Below are 18,825 nucleotides of genomic sequence, written 5' to 3'. Positions count from 1 at the left end.
CCTCATGACCGGACGCCCCATGAAAGGCACAGAATATTTATTAGGTTTAGACTTGACCAGCCCCGAAGTGACGGCCCTCACACACGAGAAAGCAGTACAGCAATTAGTTAACAATGTTAAAACGGCTCAGCTAGCAGCTGCAGTAAAATTGGACACCAGAAAAAAACAGAGCAAGGCTTGTTTCGACAAGACAGTGCATGCGACTGAGTACAGTATAGGACAGCAGGTTATGCTCTCTGTATATAACCCCAGCACATTCCTGTCCCCAAAATACTCGGGTCCGTACTCCATTGCGGACAAAGTAAGCCCTTCCGTATATAAAATAAAGTACCCCAATGGTAAGACTGCGTGGTTCCATATCAACCAGCTGAAGGCATATGGAACACAGTCGAACCACGCACACCACGTCATGCTCGACACAGCACATCATGCCCCACCCACAGCCAACGTAACCCTACCATCCCCCAACACGTCCAGCCCAGCCACGGACTCGACCTCGACTCCACCCGCTAAATATACACTCCGCCCCGGAACGCCCACAGACTGCAGCAGCAGAGACAGCGACTGTGACTCGGACGATAGCCACAGCACGCCTCCCTACTATCCCCATGCAACAGGACCCACACCCAGCGGGTCCGACTACGATCCAAGTGATCCCTTCATGATCACTTTCGTTAACAAACCCCACCACCGACCACTGAACTACCATGACGACCCCGATTCCGTCCCCATACAGCTAGACACCAACTATTGGCACTGAGATAACTCGTTTCGACTTGTCCGCAACAACGAGAGCGACCCCACCTCACACCATGCAGCCCTTTCAGCCCTGATACACTCAAGAGTGCGGCACCTGGGAGAAGATGACGACCTTGGGTCTGACTCCCAAACCGAGAACCCCTTTGCGACCCTGTTCGCAACCGATGATGTTTTAAAAGGAACAGCTTGGGAGAAGTGGTGTCCTTTCTGATGGAACCTGCCGCATGTTTTATGTTGTTTGTAAGTTTGTTAAATGTTGTTTGTCAGACAGGAAAAAAATTTCCACGGCCCCACGCCCTTTCAGCCGAAACCTCTGAGGACTTGCCCACAGAGACTCACTATTACCAGACACTAGTTCAGCGGAACTAGCTTATCTGCAGAGACTGGTTAAGGAACCAGGCGCCCGTTCGTAACTGCTCTTCTGGTTCGAAGGTAGAACCACTACGGCAGCCCCACCACGATGACTACATTTCTTGCCCGTTCTTGTCGGTTGCTCAGCAGTGGAGAAACGGCTTGGGACCCGCCCTGCCTGGGAACCCCCCTCTGGTCAGCTACGCTCGGTAAGGAGAGACACGGCATTGGTCGCCATCCTACCCGGGGACTCCATCCAACTCTTACCCGTCTAAAGGAATTTTTAATTATAGGAATAACTTGTAATCAGAAGATTCTAGGTTCGACTCCTGGCTGGCTCGCCAATTAAAGGAATCTTTAAATTATGGGATCTTAACCTGTCGAACCACGCCAAGTTTGGGGGAAGCTTAGTTGATGAATCAAGTCCTGGCGCAATACGACAAGTTATAAGATTTTTACTATTTGTAGACTGTGTTAAGTTGTTAGATTCCTTGTATTATTCGACTGTGTAAAGTTGAAGGAATTTATATCATCTCTGCTATTCGGTTATCAGTAGCACTTTGCGAATACTGGAACTCAGCAGAAATTTGCAGTATAAACTCCTCAGGTGCCAAAAAGAATTGTTTTATTTGTAGTCGCTTGATTACAATTTGAAAGTCATTTAAAAGGCAATTCGTAGACAATTCGAAGCTTTCAGAGAATTACAGACATTATCTTTCTTTGCTTAGGCAGACAGCTCGAAAGTAACTTTTTAAAGGTCAAAGTCTGGCAATGAAACATGAAGAGAGAGAGAAAGCTAATCTTCAGCTAAACTCAAACTCAAAGTCAAAAGTGGACTAACATCACTGACACAGACTGTTAAACTGACAACCCCCAAAAGACATCTCTAAAATGGAGACTAGAATTAAAGGCAAAAACTGACTAAACTAACAGAAAGACAAAACTTAAGCTACAAAGACAATACTCACAAAGACAACAAACCCCAACCTAACCTAACCTAACCTAACCTAACCTAACCTAACCCAACCTTACAAAGACAATAAAACCTAACCTAAAATGGCCGGGAGAAACTTTTTAGTTATACACTTTCATATCTGTCTTAAATCGTCTAATTACACCCCAATATAATCCTAATTGGTTTGGGTTAGACTCAAACACATTTGATTTGATGGCAAGCCGTCCATCTTCAATGTGCAACATCAGCTTTTCTGACCCAGCTGTTATCTGCATTGTGAACAATGGTGCTGTGTATTCAATCCCTTGACCTTGACAATTAGCACAAGACAGTGTCATTATCTTGAAAATATGCATTTGCCAGAACAACGGACTTCAGTAAAAGTGAATTATGCTGTATAAATGGGTATTTAAAACTGGGGCTCAACATTTATGCTTAAACAGCTATCTTTTACCTATACTAGTTGTATTTGAAATACTTGGCTTCTACAGTCGGCCCTTTGATAAATCGAAAAATTGAGATATATCAGAAAATACATCATTAATGCGATAGGATAGGTAAAAGCGCAAAGAATCATTGCAGTTTTAAAGAATAAAATGGAATTAACATTGCAACAGGCATTTCAAAATAATTCTTGTAAAATGATTATACAATAAAAGTTGAACATATGATCTAGTAATAAATGGTAAAATGATTATCAAAATTGATGTCAAGTCTTTGACATCTTCTGGATAATACACAAAAGCTTGTTGAAAGGGTTAATTTTCTTGCAGAGACAAAAAGAGGCGTATAGCTTGGAATGATGCCATTCGCATCTTTAAATTTTTTTTTGTCACTCAAATGGACTGGGAGTAAAAGTTGGATTGCTGCCAAATTCCCGTTATCAAATTTCTTTGAAGAACCTGTTCTTTTGGCTTTTAATCAAAGATTGTTGGGTTTTTTTTTAAACCAGCTTCCACATTGTTTGAAGTTTTAATTTCCAGGCTAATTCCAAACATTTATTTTAAAATATCAAATACAATAACTTATTAAATATATAACTGAACCAATCTTGTGCTGTATCTTGATTTTCTGTAGATGAATTTGCCGATTCTGTTAAAGGAAACACAGCTAACAAGATATGTTAATTTCTTTAAATTAATAAAGCAACGTTCAGAATGACAGTTTTCTTAAGTTGACAGTTCTTGGCAACTTTTTAGCGATACATTGAGGGTTCTTTAGCTGCTTTGATGGCAGCCGTTCTCTTCTGAGTAAGTTCCCTTTTTCGTTTGGAAATTTTCTGTCCCAAGTAAACATCTTTCTGGGCAATTTGTGCTTTGTGAAAGCTAGCTTTGTGACTGTTAGTACTGAGGTGGTTCAAGACCATCCGTAAATCTTTGTCATGATCATCTTTATTGATAGAGGTTATCAGAACATCATCTTCATATTGGATAATGGTGGAAGGCCAAACAGGCAGTTGCCTGAGATGATTCTGTAAAGCCATGTGGTAAACAGTTGGGCTATTATGATACTGTTGTTGATTAACTGTAAAAGCAAACCATGGTTGTAGTTGCTTAGCCAGTGTTGCTGACCAGAAGCCATACTGGGTGTGTCTTGTTGGTACGTGTTACATGGTTGACCATGAGGTGGAGATGTATTGTAGTGAACATTGTCTACTTCATTATCATCTCTTGAATCCATCCGTTGTTTTTGATAGCATTTTGCCATCCAGTGTCCTACTCTACCACAGGAAAGACATTGTGGTATTTTCTTACGTGATTTTAATGGAGAAAGGGTACATGTTTGCCCTGGCGCCGGTGGTGAAATTGTAGTTACTGCTGATATTCCTGCAGGTGCTGCAACAGCCGCCGCTGGAGCAGCAGGTAACATGGGCTGGATTTGAGCAGCTGCAGTGTTAAAAGTTGCCTGATTGTGCAAACCACGATCTATCTGAATGCATCGGTCAACTATGTCTCGGTATGTGCCAGCTGTGGCCCAAGTTGGTAAAACCAAATTCAAGGCAGCAGAAACTCCAGGTTTAACACCGGCTATAAAAGCCGTTTTTAATGGACTTAAAGTGCTTGCATCCCATGTGTCATTTTCCTGGTCGAGTGTCATCCCTGAATATTCCATCCAAGTACGTAAAAATCTTTCCTCAAAATCCTGAATATCTTCATTCTTTTTTTGAAAGCAAGCTGTGATCTTAGACCAATTGGTCCTCGGGGGGCGAAATTGTAATAGCCAATTCTTGATTGTTAGCCAACCACCTTCTAAATTTTGCAAATCGTCTCCAAGGGCAACTTCTACTTCATTTCTAAGGGTTGAACTTATACGAGTACCTAGCATGATAGTCAGAATTTGTACTCCATCAAATGGGTGGAGACTGTAAATGGCTTGTAATCTGTGAATTCCATCCCATGTGGTCTTACCACCCTTTTTAGGGTGTGGAAGACCCTTGGACCATTCGTCAATTTTAGAAGGATCAATTTGTTCATGAACCCATTGGTGGTCAAATATGTTTCTAGTGATAGTTTCACCATCTTCTTCTATTTTTTTGCTTCCAACTCTAACCCGTTTGCGTTTTAAAGGGGCTAGTCGAATTGCTTTAGTATTTTGTATTGTAGGAACACTATCTTCGTCTGATTCATCCGACAGAGAAAATGATTTATTTTTAACAATTGATCTCGGCTGTGCAATTGCCGATTGTGCCACTAGGTGGGTGGCTTGGACTGCTTTCTGAGTTTGTTCAATCTTTTGTACAGAAAGCATGTTTGTCAAAGATTTACAATGTTCATTCACGCTGGTTATATTTCTTTCTAAAACACATCTTTCTTTCACTAACTTGCAATTTTCAAGTTCAATTCGCTCAGTTTTTAATTGCAATTGTCGGTATTTTGACTCCACTTCAAAGACTTGATTTTGGAATTCTGTTATTTGAAAAGATAACTGCTGGAGTTCAGAGGTTTTGTTTTGCAAATCTGTTTTAATTTCATCATGATGCTCAAGTTTGGATTTTGCAACTCGTAAATCTGTTTTAATTTCATCATAATGCTCAAGTTTGGATTTTGCAACTTGCAAACCTGTTTTAATTTCATCAGAATGCTCAAGTTTGGATTTTGCATCTTGCAGTTCTGTTTCAAGTTTGGATTTTGCATCTTGCAATTCTGTTTTAATTTCATCATAATGCTCAAGTTTGGATTTTGCAACTTGCAAATCTGTTTCAAGTTTGGATTTTGCATCTTGCAAATCTGTTTTAATTTCATCATAATGCTCAAGTTTGGATTTTGCATCTTGCAATTCTGTTTTAATTTCATCAGAATGCTCAAGTTTGGATTTTGCATCTTGCAAATCTGTTTTAATTTCATCAGAATGCTCAAGTTTGGATTTTGCATCTTGCAAATCTGTTTCAAGTTTGGATTTTGCATCTTGCAATTCTGTTTTAATTTCATCAGAATGCTCAAGTTTGGATTTTGCATCTTGCAAATCTGTTTCAAGTTTGGATTTTGCATCTTGCAATTCTGTTTTAATTTCATCATAATGCTCAAGTTTGGATTTTGCATCTTGCAAATCTGTTTTAATTTCATCATAATGCTCAAGTTTGGATTTTGCATCTTGCAAATCTGTTTTAATTTCATCATAATGCTCAAGTTTGGATTTTGCAACTTGCAATTCTGTTTCAAGTTTGGATTTTGCATCTTGCAATTCTGTTTTAATTTCATCATAATGCTCAAGTTTGGATTTTGCAACTTGCAAATCTGTTTTAATTTCATCATAATGCTCAAGTTTGGATTTTGCAACTTGCAATTCTGTTTCAAGTTTGGATTTTGCAACTTGCAAATCTGTTTTAATTTCATCATAATGCTCAAGTTTGGATTTTGCATCTTGCAATTCTGTTTTAATTTCATCAGAATGCTCAAGTTTGGATTTTGCATCTTGCAAATCTGTTTTAATTTCATCAGAATGCTCAAGTTTGGATTTTGCATCTTGCAAATCTGTTTCAAGTTTGGATTTTGCATCTTGCAATTCTGTTTTAATTTCATCAGAATGCTCAAGTTTGGATTTTGCATCTTGCAAATCTGTTTCAAGTTTGGATTTTGCATCTTGCAATTCTGTTTTAATTTCATCATAATGCTCAAGTTTGGATTTTGCATCTTGCAAATCTGTTTCAAGTTTGGATTTTGCATCTTGCAATTCTTCAACAACTGTAATTAATTGTTTTTTAGTAGACCTATACTCATCATCACTTCGTTCAGTATTTAATTGCAGCTGTTGGTATTTTGACTCCATTTTAAAAACTTGATTTTGGAATTCTGACTCCACTTCAAAAACTTGATTTTGAAATTCTGCGATTTGAACATTTAACTGCTGGAGTTCAGAGGTTTTATTTTGCAAATCTGTTCTAATTTCATCATAATGCTCAAGTTTGGATTTTGCATCTTGCAAATCTTCAAGAACTGCACTTAGTTGGTCTTTAGTGGACTGAAGCTGATGATCACTTTTATTTTTAACAATGATCTCTTGCTGACTGTGTATCTGTCCCGTAATTACCAGGGACCATTTTACACGTTCTGCACCGTGTAATCGTGTGCATTTTCCCCATGCTCTCTTGATATTATTGAAGGACCACTGTCCTCTGGGGATATCATACTTTGATTCAATTTTTTTTGAGGTTTCACATAGGTTAAAATGTCTACGAGTAAAAGATCTACAATCCCCCAACATATCTTCAACAGAAACATCTGGTATTCCAGCACCCCCCTTGGATGTAGTGGGGAGTAATTTTCTGTCTGCTAAAGGCTCTGAATCTACACTTTGATTAGGATCAGCCATAACTTTTCTTGATCGCTGACTGACGTTTTATTTTAGTTACTGCAGTGACTCATCTTCCAGTCACGTCTGATAGTCTGACCGACCGACTGGCACTTGATTTATTTAACAGTCTATAAAAAATGTTCTTTTCAAGGGTCGAAGTACTGATTGATGCGGCTTTAAGACTTTTAATGGGTGAAAAAGATATTTCTTACCCCAGTCTAGCCGTGGGTTCCGGCTGTCTTCTGGGCCTCCTCCGATTATCTCCGAAGCTTCCCGAAGGTTCCCGACCTCCTCCGATTATCTTCGAAGCTTTCCGTCGTCACCTGGGCCTCCGAAGGTCGTTCAGTACTCCCCACCCTCCTGGCTGGCTCGCCAATTGAAGGAATCTTTAAATTATGGGATCTTAACCTGTCGAACCACGCCAAGTTTGGGGGAAGCTTAGTTGATGAATCAAGTCCTGTCGCAATACGACAAGTTATAAGATTTGTAATATTTGTAGACTGTGTTAAGTTGTTAGATTCCTTGTATTATTCGACTGTGTAAAGTTGAAGGAATTTATATCATCTCTGCTATTCGGTTATCAGTAGCACTTTGCGAATACTGGAACTCAGCAGAAATTTGCAGTATAAACTCCTCAGGTGCCAAAAAGAATTGTTTTATTTGTAGTCGCTTGATTACAATTTGAAAGTCATTTAAAAGGCAATTCGTAGACAATTCGAAGCTTTCAGAGAATTACAGACATTATCTTTCTTTGCTTAGGCAGACAGCTCGAAAGTAACTTTTTAAAGGTCAAAGTCTGGCAATGAAACATGAAGAGAGAGAGAAAGCTAATCTTCAGCTAAACTCAAACTCAAAGTCAAAAGTGGACTAACATCACTGACACAGACTGTTAAACTGACAACCCCCAAAAGACATCTCTAAAATGGAGACTAGAATTAAAGGCAAAAACTGACTAAACTAACAGAAAGACAAAACTTAAGCTACAAAGACAATACTCACAAAGACAACAAACCCCAACCTAACCTAACCTAACCTAACCTAACCTAACCCAACCTTACAAAGACAATAAAACCTAACCTAAAATGGCCGGGAGAAACTTTTTAGTTATACACTTTCATATCTGTCTTAAATCGTCTAATTACACCCCAATATAATCCTAATTGGTTTGGGTTAGACTCAAACACATTTGATTTGATGGCAAGCCGTCCATCTTCAATGTGCAACATCAGCTTTTCTGACCCAGCTGTTATCTGCATTGTGAACAATGGTGCTGTGTATTCAATCCCTTGACCTTGACAATTAGCACAAGACAGTGTCATTATCTTGAAAATATGCATTTGCCAGAACAACGGACTTCAGTAAAAGTGAATTATGCTGTATAAATGGGTATTTAAAACTGGGGCTCAACATTTATGCTTAAACAGCTATCTTTTACCTATACTAGTTGTATTTGAAATACTTGGCTTCTACACCGTCGCGGCCCATACGCACCTCATTTTGGAAATTTTAGTTCAAAAAGTTTTGTTTTGTTTCAGGTAACCCTTAGGTTGCCAACCACGTGCTATTTACACCCTGAAACGTTTGGATGGTAAATTGCACAGTCTGCGAGACGGCTCGCACTGGTTCATTATTTGGAAGTGTGTCTTGTCCTAAAATTCGGTTTTTGAAAAAGAAAATGAGGGAGTCACACAGAGTGACCAATTATAAAGGGAGTAATTGGCCCCGCAGGACAGACACACTAGCGTACGAGATGTTAAACCAAGATAGTTACAGACACTATGCTTGTTTCCACAGAACTCCAGAAGCTCCAGGACCGGAGAAGAGAAGAAAAGAAAAGGAAAGAGAAGAGCCATGAGGACTTCCTCCACGTGGATCAGGATCATGTTTATGGACATTTGGTTGCGCGAGAACGCGAACCCCATGACTTCAAGCCCCCCCAGCCGTTAATGTTTCACTTCCCCACAGTACCCAGAGCCCAGTCACCAGCGACACTACAGCATCTTGGTGTGCCAGGTTTATAACCTGGTACTCCCTGTCCTATGTAATAGAAACATTACTGGTATTAGCGATACTCTGCTGCACCGTGCAGACTATGCGTCTAAGGAAATGGAGAAGGAGAGCCTACCGCGCTCGCACCCCGGTATATAGGATCAGATCCCCTATTTTCGGATACGACCAGACCCCCGACCCCCGCGATCTATAATAAAGAGCATTCACTTGCGTTTTATTGTAAATAAAGAAATGTAAAGAAATGTTCATGAGCAAATTGTACGATCCTGAGCTTGACTGCCAAGCCAGGAAAACTGTGTATAAACTGCTATGATTTTGTTGTATGGTTGAGGAAGTTAGGATAATGAAATGTTTAAGTGTGTGTAGTGTACTAAGAAGAGTTAGAGGTTCCCAGTTTATTGTTTTGTAATCCATGTCCCTGTTTGACATAGCGCCCTTAGAATTGTCAGTTAAAACTTTTTGCATAGTTATGGTCAGTGCAGAGGCCATGAAGGAAGTGCCCCCCCCAGGTCAGGGAATGGAAAGCAACATAGTTATGTGATCCTTCACGCTTCGCGTTAGGATCACAAGGAGGGTGTGAAGCTACTTAAAATGGCCAACTCCCGATTCAAAATGGCGAACGGCAAAGGCTGATGGGAAATTCAGCCAACAAGACAAAAACGAGCAGCTGCAGGTTGGCTGTCTATTTACCTCTGGAAAGGCCAGACACTATCGAGACCAGCAACCATCAGCATAACAAAACAACAGCCATCTGCATACTAATGAGCAATCCCCGGGAACAATAAGCAACATTTAGACACACAAAGCAAAACCAGACTCTTCGGTGCCAGCAGGAGCCAACACAAAAGGAGGTGAACGACCACCTCAAGACCGCCCATCGATCAGGGAACCGCTCCAGCATTGGAGAAAATCGAACCAAGCGATTGGGACAAAGTCCAATCAAAGAACAAAGAAATGTACAGCACAGGAACAGGCCCTTCGGCCCTCCAAGCCCGTGCTGCAATCACTTGGGACCAGGTACAGGGTCCGCCCCGAAAGGCGGGAAGCCCCTGGGGACTATAAGAATTGAGCTCTTCTTCCTGCCCGGGTCACCCAGCAACAACGAACCAACATTGACCGTGACCGGAGCAGTGAAGATCGAACTCGTAAGTTTAATTCAACGCTCGCTACGAGATAGGCGCTCCTAGCTACCAATCCGTACCAACTTCGAATCCCGCAGGCTCAGAACCCGAACGAAAGGCCATTTGTTTCCCTGACCTGGTGGGCCAGTCCGAAGCTAAGTATAGGCCTGTTAGTTGTAGAAGTAGCTTAGATGTAGAATTTGTGCATGAGTAGCGATTACTGTGTCTAATAAATGTGCTTTGATTTGAACCTTACTAATCGGTGTATTGGGTTATTGATCATTACTCGGACTTGAACCATGTGGCGGTATCATAAAGATACCTGGAGACTCGAGAGCAAAGGTAATAAAACAGAGCAATTGAACGAAGGCAAAGTTAGCAACAGTAGTTGTTATATGGGGGACTTTAACTTTCCAAATATTGACTGGAAACGCTATAGTTCAAGTACTTTAGATGGGTCCATTTTTGTCCAATGTGTGCAGGAGGGTTTCCTGACACAGTATGTAGATAGGCCAACAAGATCAAAGCACATTTATTATACACAGTAATCGCCACATTGGATTTGGTACTGGGTAATGAACCAGGCCAGGTGTTAGATTTGGAGGTAGGTGAGCACTTTGGTGATAGTGACCACAATTCGGTTACGTTTACTTTAGCGAATGAAAGGGATAGGTATATACCGCAGGGCAAGAGTTATATCTGGGGGAAAGGCAATTATGATGCGATTAGACAAGACTTAGGATGCATCGGATGGAGAGGAAAACTGCAGGGGATGGGCACAATGGAAATGTGGAGCTTGTTCAAGGAACAGCTACTGTGTGTCCTTGATAAGTATGTACCTGTGGAGGTTTGCCAGGCCGCAGGCCAGGGAATTTTCTTTTTTCTCCCACGTCCACAAAGCCTACTCCCGGATAGATTTTTTTGTTCTGGGCAGGGCGCTGATCCCGAAAGTGGAGGGAACGGAGTATTCGGCCATAGCCGTTTCAGATCACGCCCCGCACTGGGTGGAACTGGAGTTGGGAGAGGAGAGGGACCAACGCCCGCTGTGGCGGTTGGATGTGGGACTGCTGGCAGACGAGGAAGTGTGCGGGAGGGTGTGGGGGTGCATCGAAAGGTACTTGGAGGTCAACGACAACGGGGAGGTGCGGGTGGGGGTGGTATGGCAGGCGCTGAAGGCGGTGATCAGGGGAGAGCTAATCTCCATTAGGGCTCATAGGGAGAAGATAGAGGGCATGGAAAGGGAGAGGTTAGTGGGGGAGATTTTAAGAGTGGACAGGAGATACGCAGAGGCCCCTGAGGAGGGATTACTTGGGGAAAGACGACGGCTCCAGACGGAGTTTGATCTGCTGACCACAGGGAAGGCGGAGGCACAGTGGAGGAAGGCGCAGGGGGCGACATGCGAGTATGGGGAAAAGGCTAGTCGGATGCTGGCACACCAGCTCCGTAAGAGGATGGCAGCGAGGGAAATAGGGGGAGTCAAGGATGGAAGGGGAGCCACGGTTCGGAGTGCGACAAAAATAAACGAGGTATTCAAGGCCTTCTATGAGGCGCTGTACAGATCCCAGCCCCCAGCGGGGGAAGAGGGGATGAGACGATTCCTAGATCAGCTGAGATTCCCGAGGGTGGAGGAGCAAGAGATGGCTGGTTTGGGGGCACCAATTGGGTTGGAGGAGCTGAGCAAGGGTTTGGGGAGCATGCAGGCGGGGAAGGCCCTGGGACCGGATGGGTTCCCGGTGGAGTTCTACAGGAAGTACGTATACCTGTTGGCCCCGCTACTAGTGAGGACCTTTAATGAGGCAAGGGAGGAAGGGACTCTGCCCCCGACAATGTCGGAGGCGACGATTTCTTTGATCCTAAAGCGGGACAAGGACCCACTGCAATGTGGATCGTACAGGCCGATCTCGCTCCTCAACGTGGATGCTAAGTTGCTGGCAAAAGTGCTGGCTACGAGAATTGAGGGCTGTGTCTCGGGGATGATCCACGAGGACCAGATGGGATTTGTAAAGGGCAGGCAACTAAACACCAATGTGCGGGGGCTCTTAAACGTGATAATGATGCCATCGGTGGAGGGAGAGGCGGAGATAGTGGCAGCTATGGACGCGGAGAAGGCCTTTGACCAAGTAGAGTGGGAGTACCTCTGGGAAGTGCTGCGTAGGTTTGGGTTCGGGGGAGGGTTTATTAGTTGGGTTAAGCTCCTTTACAGAGCCCCAGTGGCGAGTGGTGACGAATCGGCGGAGGTCGGAGTATTTTTGGCTGTACTATGGGACGAGGCAGGGGTGCCCCCTGTCCCCTCTGTTGTTTGCATTGGCGATTGAACCCTTGGCCATATCATTGAGGGAGTCTAGGAAATGGAGGGGGGTGGTCCGAGGGGGAGAAGAGCATTGAGTGTCGCTGTATGCAGACGACCTGTTGCTGTATGTGGCGGATCCAGTGGAGGGGATGGTGGAGGTCATGCAGACTTTAAGGGAGTTTGGGGATTTTTCGGACTATCAGCTCAATATAGGGAAGAGTGAGCTTTTTGTAGTACAGGCAGGGGACCAAGAAAGGGGGATAGGCGATCTACCGCTGAGGAGGGCGGAGGGGAGCTTTCGGTACCTGGGGATCCAGGAGTTGTGGGGCCCTAGAGAAACTCAATCTGACGAGGTATGTGGAGCAGATGGAGGAGGACTTCAAAAGATGGGACATGTTACTGCTCTCGCTAGCGGGTAGAGTGCAGTCGGTCAAAATGTTGATTGGTTTAACCAGGTCGGTCAAGGCAGCCTTGAGGAGGAGTTTATAGAATGTATCCGCGATAGTTTCCTAGAACAGTATGTAATGGAACCTACGAGGGAACAAGCGGTCCTAGATCTGGTCCTGTGTAATGAGACAGGATTGATTCAGGATCTCATAGTTAGGGATCCTCTCGGAAGGAGCGATCACAACATGGTGGAATTTAAAATACAGATGGAGGGTGAGAAGGTAAAATCAAGCACTAGTGTTTTGTGCTTAAACAAAGGAGATTACAATGGGATGAGAGAAGAACTAGCTAAGGTAGACTGGGAGCAAAGACTTCATGGTGAAACAGTTGAGGAACAGTGGAGAATCTTCCAAGTGATTTTTCACAGTGCCCAGCAAAGGTTTATACCAACAAAAAGGAAGGACGGTAAAAAGAGGGAAAATCGACCTCGAAATCGGATATCTAAGGAAATAAGGGAGAGTATCAAATTGAAGGAAAAAACATACAAAGTAGCAAAGATCAGTGGGAGACTAGAGGACTGGGAAATCTTTAGGGGGCAACAGAAAGCTACTAAAAAAGCTATAAAGAAGAGTAAGATAGATTATGAGAGTAAACTTGCTCAGAATATAAAAACAGATAGTAAAAGTTTCTACAAATACATAAAACAAAAAAGAGTGGCTAAGGTAAATATTGGTCCTTTAGAGGATGAGAAGGGAGATTTAATAATGGGAGATGAGGAAATGGCTGAGGAACTGAACAGGTTTTTTGGGTCGGTCTTCACAGTGGAAGACACAAATAACATGCCAGTGACTGATGGAAATGAGGCTATGACAGGTGAGGACCTTGAGAGGATTGATATCACCAAGGAGGTAGTGATGGGCAAGCTAATGGGGCTAAAGGTAGACAAGTCTCCTGGCCCTGATGGAATGCATCCCAGAGTGCTAAAAGAGATGGCTAGGGAAATTGCAAATGCACTAGTGATAACCAAAATTCACTAGACTCTGGGGTGGTCCCGGCGGATTGGAAATTAACAAACGTGACACCACTGTTTAAAAAAGGAGGAAGGCAGAAAGCAGGTAATTATAGGCCAGTGAGCTTAACTTCGGTAGTAGGGAAGATGCTGGAATCTATCATCAAGGAAGAAATAGCGAGGCATCTGGATGGAAATTGTCCCATTGGACAGACACAGCATGGGTTCATAAAGGGCAGGTCGTGCCTAACTAATTTAGTGGAGCCAATGGATGTGGTATATCTGGATTTCCAGAAAGCCTTTGACAAGGTGCCACACAAAAGGTTGTTGCATAAGATAAAGATGCATGGCATTAAGGGGAAAGTAGTAGCATGGATAGAGGATTGGTTAATTAATAGAAAGCAAAGAGTGGGGATTAATGGGTGTTTCTCTGGTTGGCAATCAGTAGCTAGTGGTGTCCCTCAGGGATCAGTGTTGGGCCCACAACTGATCACAATTTACATAGATGATTTGGAGTTGGGGACCAAGGGCAATGTGTCCAAGTTTGCAGACGACACTAAGATAAGTGGTAAAGCAAAAAGTGCAGAGGATACTGGAAGTCTGCAGAGGGATTTGGATAGGCTAAGTGAACGGGCTAGGGTCTGGCAGATGGAATACAATGTTGACAAATGTGAGGTTATCCATTTTGGTAGGAATAACAGCAAAAGGGATTATTATTTAAATGATAAAATATTAAAACATGCTGCTGTGCAGAGAGACCTGGGTGTGCTAGTGCATGAGTCGCAGAAAGTTGGTTTTCAGGTGCAACAGGTGATTAAGAAGGCAAATGGAATTTTGTCCTTCATTGCTAGAGGGATGGAGTTTAAGACTAGGGAGGTTCTGCTGCAATTGTATAAGGTGTTAGTGAGGCCACACCTGGAGTATTGTGTTCAGTTTTGGTCTCCTTACTTGAGAAAGGACGTACTGGCACTGGAGGGTGTGCAGAGGAGATTCACTCGGTTAATCCCAGAGCTGAATGGGTTGGATTACGAGGAGAGGTTGAGTAGACTGGGACTGTACTCGTTGGAATTTAGAAGGATGAGGGGGGATCTTATAGAAACATATAAGATTATGAAGGGAATAGATAGGATAGATGCGGGCAGGTTGTTTCCACTGGCGGGTGAAAGCAGAACTAGGGGGCATAGCCTCAAAATAAGGGGAAGTAGATTTAGGACTGAGTTTAGGAGGAACTTCTTCACCCAAAGGGTTGTGAATCTATGGAATTCCTTGCCCAGTGAAGCAGTAGAGGCTCCTTCATTAAATGTGTTTAAGATAAAGATAGATAGTTTTTTGAAGAATAAAGGGATTAAGGGTTATGGTGTTTGGGCCGGAAAGTGGAGCTGAGTCCACAAAAGATCAGCCATGATCTCATTGAATGGTGGAGCAGGCTCGAGGGGCCAGATGGCCTACTCCTGCTCCTAGTTCTTATGTTCTTATGACTCGGGTAAGAGTACGGCCAGACAAGGACAGTAGTGGGAAGTTGTGCGTGGAGTCCGAGGAGATAGGAGAGGTGCTAAATGAATATTTTTTGTCAGTATTCACACAGGAAAAAGACAATTTTGTCGAGGAGAATACTGAGATACAGGCTACTAGACTAGATGGGATTGAGAGTCATAAGGAGGAGGTGTTAGCAATTCTGGAAAGTGTGAAAATAGATAAGTACCCTGGGCCGGATGGGATTTATCCTAGGATTCTCTGGGAAGCTAGGGAGGAGATTGCTGAGCCTTTGGCTTTTTGTCGTCATTGTCTACAAGAATAGTGCCAGGAGACAGGAGGATAGTAAATGTTGTCCCCTTGTGCAAGAAGGGGAGTAGAGACAACCCCGGTAACTATAGACCAGTGAGCCTTACATCTGTTGTGGGCAAAGTCTTGGAAAGGATTATAAGAGATAGGATTTATAATCATCTAGAAAGGAATAATTTGATCACAGATAGTCAACACGGTTTTGTGAAGGGTAGGTCGTGCCTCACAAACCTTAGTGATTTCTTTGAGAAGGTAATCAAACAGGTGGACGAAGGTAAAGCAGTTGATGTGGTGTATATGGATTTCAGTAAAGTGTTTGATAAGATTCCCCACGGTAGGCTATTGCAGAAAATACGGAGGCATGGGATTGAGGGTGATTTAGCGTTTGGATCAGAAATTGGCTAGTTGTAAGAAGACAGATGGTGGTGGTTAATGGGAAATGTTCAGCCTGGAGTTCAGTTACTAGTGGTGTACCACAAGAATCTGTTTTGGGGCCACTGCTGTTTGTTATTTTTATAAATGATCTGGAGGAGGGCGTAGAAGGATAGGTGAGTAAATTTGTGATGACATTAATGTTGGTGGAGTTGTGGACAGTGCAGAAGGATGTTGCAGGTTACAGAGGGACACAGATAAGCTGCAGCGCTGGGCTGAGAAGTGGCAAATGGAGTTTAATGCAGAAAAGTGTGAGGTGATTCATTTTGGAAGGAGTAACAAGAATATAGAGTTCTCGGTTAATGGTAAGATTCTTGGTAGTGTGGATGAGCAGAGAGATCTCGGTGTCCATGTACATAGATCCCTGAAAGTTGCCACCCAGGTTGATAGGGTTGTTAAGAAGGTGTACGGTGTGTTAGCTTTAATTGAGTTTCGGAGCCATGAGGTCATGTTGCAGCTGTACAAAACTCTGGTGTGGCCGCATTTGGAGTATTGCGTGCAATTCTGGTCGCCCCATTACAGGAAGGATGTGGAAGCATTGGAAAGGGTGCAGAGGAGATTTACCAGGATGTTGCCTGGTATGGAGGGAAGTTCTTATGAGGAAAGGCTGAGGGACCTGAGGCTGTTTTCGTTAGAGAGAAGGTTAAGAGGTGACTTAATTGAGGCATACAAGATGATCAGAGGATTGGATAGGGTGGACAGTGAGAGCCTTTTTCCTTGGATGGTGATGTCTAGCACGAGGGGACAAAGCTTTAAATTGAGGGGAGATAGATATAGGACAGGTGTCAGAGGTAGGTCCTTTACTCAGAGAGTAGTAAGGGCGTGGAATTCCCTGCCTGCAACAGTAGTGGACTCGCCAACATTAGGGGCATTTAAATGGTCATTGGATAGACATATGGATGATAAGGGAATAGTGTAGATGGGCTTTAGAGTGGTTTCACAGGTCGACGCAACATCGAGGGCCGAAGGGCCTGTACTGCGCTGTAATGTTCTATTGTCTACCCAGAGAGTAGTGGGGGCATGGAATGCACTGCCTGTGGAAGTAGTTGAGTCGGAAACATTAGGGACCTTCAAGCAGCTATTGGATAGGTACATGGATTACGGGAAAATGATATAGTGTAGATTTATTTGTTCTTAAGGGCAGCACGGTAGCATTGTGCATAGCACAATTGCTTCACAGCTCCATGGTCCCAGGTTCGATTCCGGATTGGGTCATTGTCTGTGCGGAGTCTGCACGTCCTCCCCGTGTCTGCGTGGGTTTCCTCCGGGTGCTCCGGTTTCCTCCCACAGTCCAAAGATGTGCTGGTTAGGTGAATTGGCCAATGATAAATTGCCCTTAATGTCTAAATTGCCCTTGGTGTTGGGTGGAGGTGTTGAGTTTGGGTAGGGTGCTCTTTCCAAGAGCCGGTGCAGACTCAAAGGGCCGAATGGCCTCCTTCTGCACTGTAAATTCAATGATAATCTATGATTAATCTAGGACAAAGGTTCGGCACAACATCGTGGGCCGAAGGGCCTGTTCTGTGCTGTATTTTCTATGTTCTATATGTTCTATGTCTATTGAAGAGCTGGAGCAAAATTCCCTCCCAGGATATTGGTGCCCCTCTGGTTCAGGTTTGTACAGGTCCCACCTTCCCCAGAATGGGAAGAAGTTTGAAAGCCGACATAATCTTCCTGCAGGAGACGCAGCTGAGGGAGAAGGACTGATTGTGGGTAAGAAAGTGCTATGGGAGGAGGTTTAGAGGATGAGATTCACGGTGAGGACAATTAAGGACCCAGGGGGGTGATACGTCATGGTCAGCAGTGTCCTGGATGGGCACCGGCAGTCCTGGCAAATGTGTATGCACCAGAGACGACACAGAATTTATAAAGAAGACCAAGGCGGAACTCCCCGACGCTGATATGCACCAACTGATCATGGAGGCGACTTTAACCATGTACAGGACTCACTGACGGACCGATCGAGCCCCAGATCGGGGAGCTGGGATCAATCATGGAGTAGATGGGGGCGGTGGACTCTTGGCGGTTTCTGTTCTCTGGTGAGAAGGAATTCTCGTTCTTTTCACCAGACCACAAAACATACTCGAGAATAGACTTCTTTGGAGTGGGGAAAGTGGTGCTTCCAGGAATAGTAAGAGCGGAAAATTCCGCCACAGTAATCTCAGAACACGCTCCATACTACATGGATGCGAGGTTGGAGACGGGCAATGCCCAACGCCCCACGTGGAGGTTATACTGCCAGAAAATATCACAAGCCATAGGCGAGTACATCGCAAATAACCAGAGCTAGAAGGTCTCACCTTCCACGCTCTGGGAGACACTGAAGGCGGTGGTTAGGGGAGATGATAGCCTACAAGGCACGAGAGACAGGAAAGAGAGCGTGGCCAAGCAACAACCGATCGACTCCATTCTGATGGTCGACAGAAAGTTCTCCGAGGCCGTGACCTCTTTTCCTCTTCTGGTGGAGAGGAACAAGCTCCAGATAGACTTTACTCAGCTATCCACCAGGAAAGCAGTGCACCAACTCCGCCAGACATGGCGAACCTTTTGTGAACACAGGGAAAAGGCTGGCCACCGACTGGCAGCCACCAGACAGCTCAGCCCAGAGAACAGCAGAGGCAGACTGGTAACTGAGCCAAAAGAGGTCGACCGAGCGTCCGAGACCTTCTACCGAGGACTGTACACCTCCGAACCCCCCACCCGATGGTGCGCAGGACCCTGGTGAGTTGGCCTCAGGACCCTGGTGAGTTGGCCTCAGGACCCTGGTGAGTTGGCCTCAGGACCCTGGTGAGTTGGCCTCAGGACCCTGGTGAGTTGGCCTCAGGACCCTGTGAAGCCAATTTCAGTTTCCTCTCACCTGCAGAGGAATTGACCGCAAACCGGCCAATCGGAGGCGACAGGAAGCAGAGTCTGACCAATCAGGTGCTGCCGGAGCCATGAC

The 18,825-nt window shown here is 44.1% G+C and overlaps 1 protein-coding gene and 1 long non-coding RNA gene across 2 annotated transcripts; both read right to left on the bottom strand.

Moving 5' to 3' along the window:
- Positions 1–1,718: 1,718 nt before the first annotated feature.
- LOC140404117 (uncharacterized) lies at positions 1,719–6,171 on the bottom strand. The gene is made up of 3 exons (XM_072492535.1): positions 6,150–6,171; positions 2,162–6,111; positions 1,719–2,122 (listed from the first exon to the last, which is right to left on the bottom strand). Exons 1-2 carry the CDS (start codon positions 6,169–6,171, stop codon positions 3,473–3,475), a joined length of 2,661 nt encoding a protein of 886 aa, XP_072348636.1. The 3' UTR covers positions 1,719–2,122; positions 2,162–3,472.
- A 1,324-nt stretch (positions 6,172–7,495) lies between these two features.
- Positions 7,496–8,321, bottom strand: LOC140403808 (uncharacterized). Its single transcript, XR_011938422.1, has 2 exons — positions 7,934–8,321; positions 7,496–7,899 (listed from the first exon to the last, which is right to left on the bottom strand). It is a non-coding gene; the product is annotated as an uncharacterized lncRNA (long non-coding RNA).
- Between the last annotated feature and the right edge of the window lie 10,504 nt (positions 8,322–18,825).

This window comes from Scyliorhinus torazame, chromosome 29, assembly GCF_047496885.1.
Source record: "Scyliorhinus torazame isolate Kashiwa2021f chromosome 29, sScyTor2.1, whole genome shotgun sequence".
NCBI lineage: Eukaryota > Metazoa > Chordata > Chondrichthyes > Carcharhiniformes > Scyliorhinidae > Scyliorhinus > Scyliorhinus torazame.
This window is presented reverse-complemented; position numbering and strand designations above follow the sequence as displayed.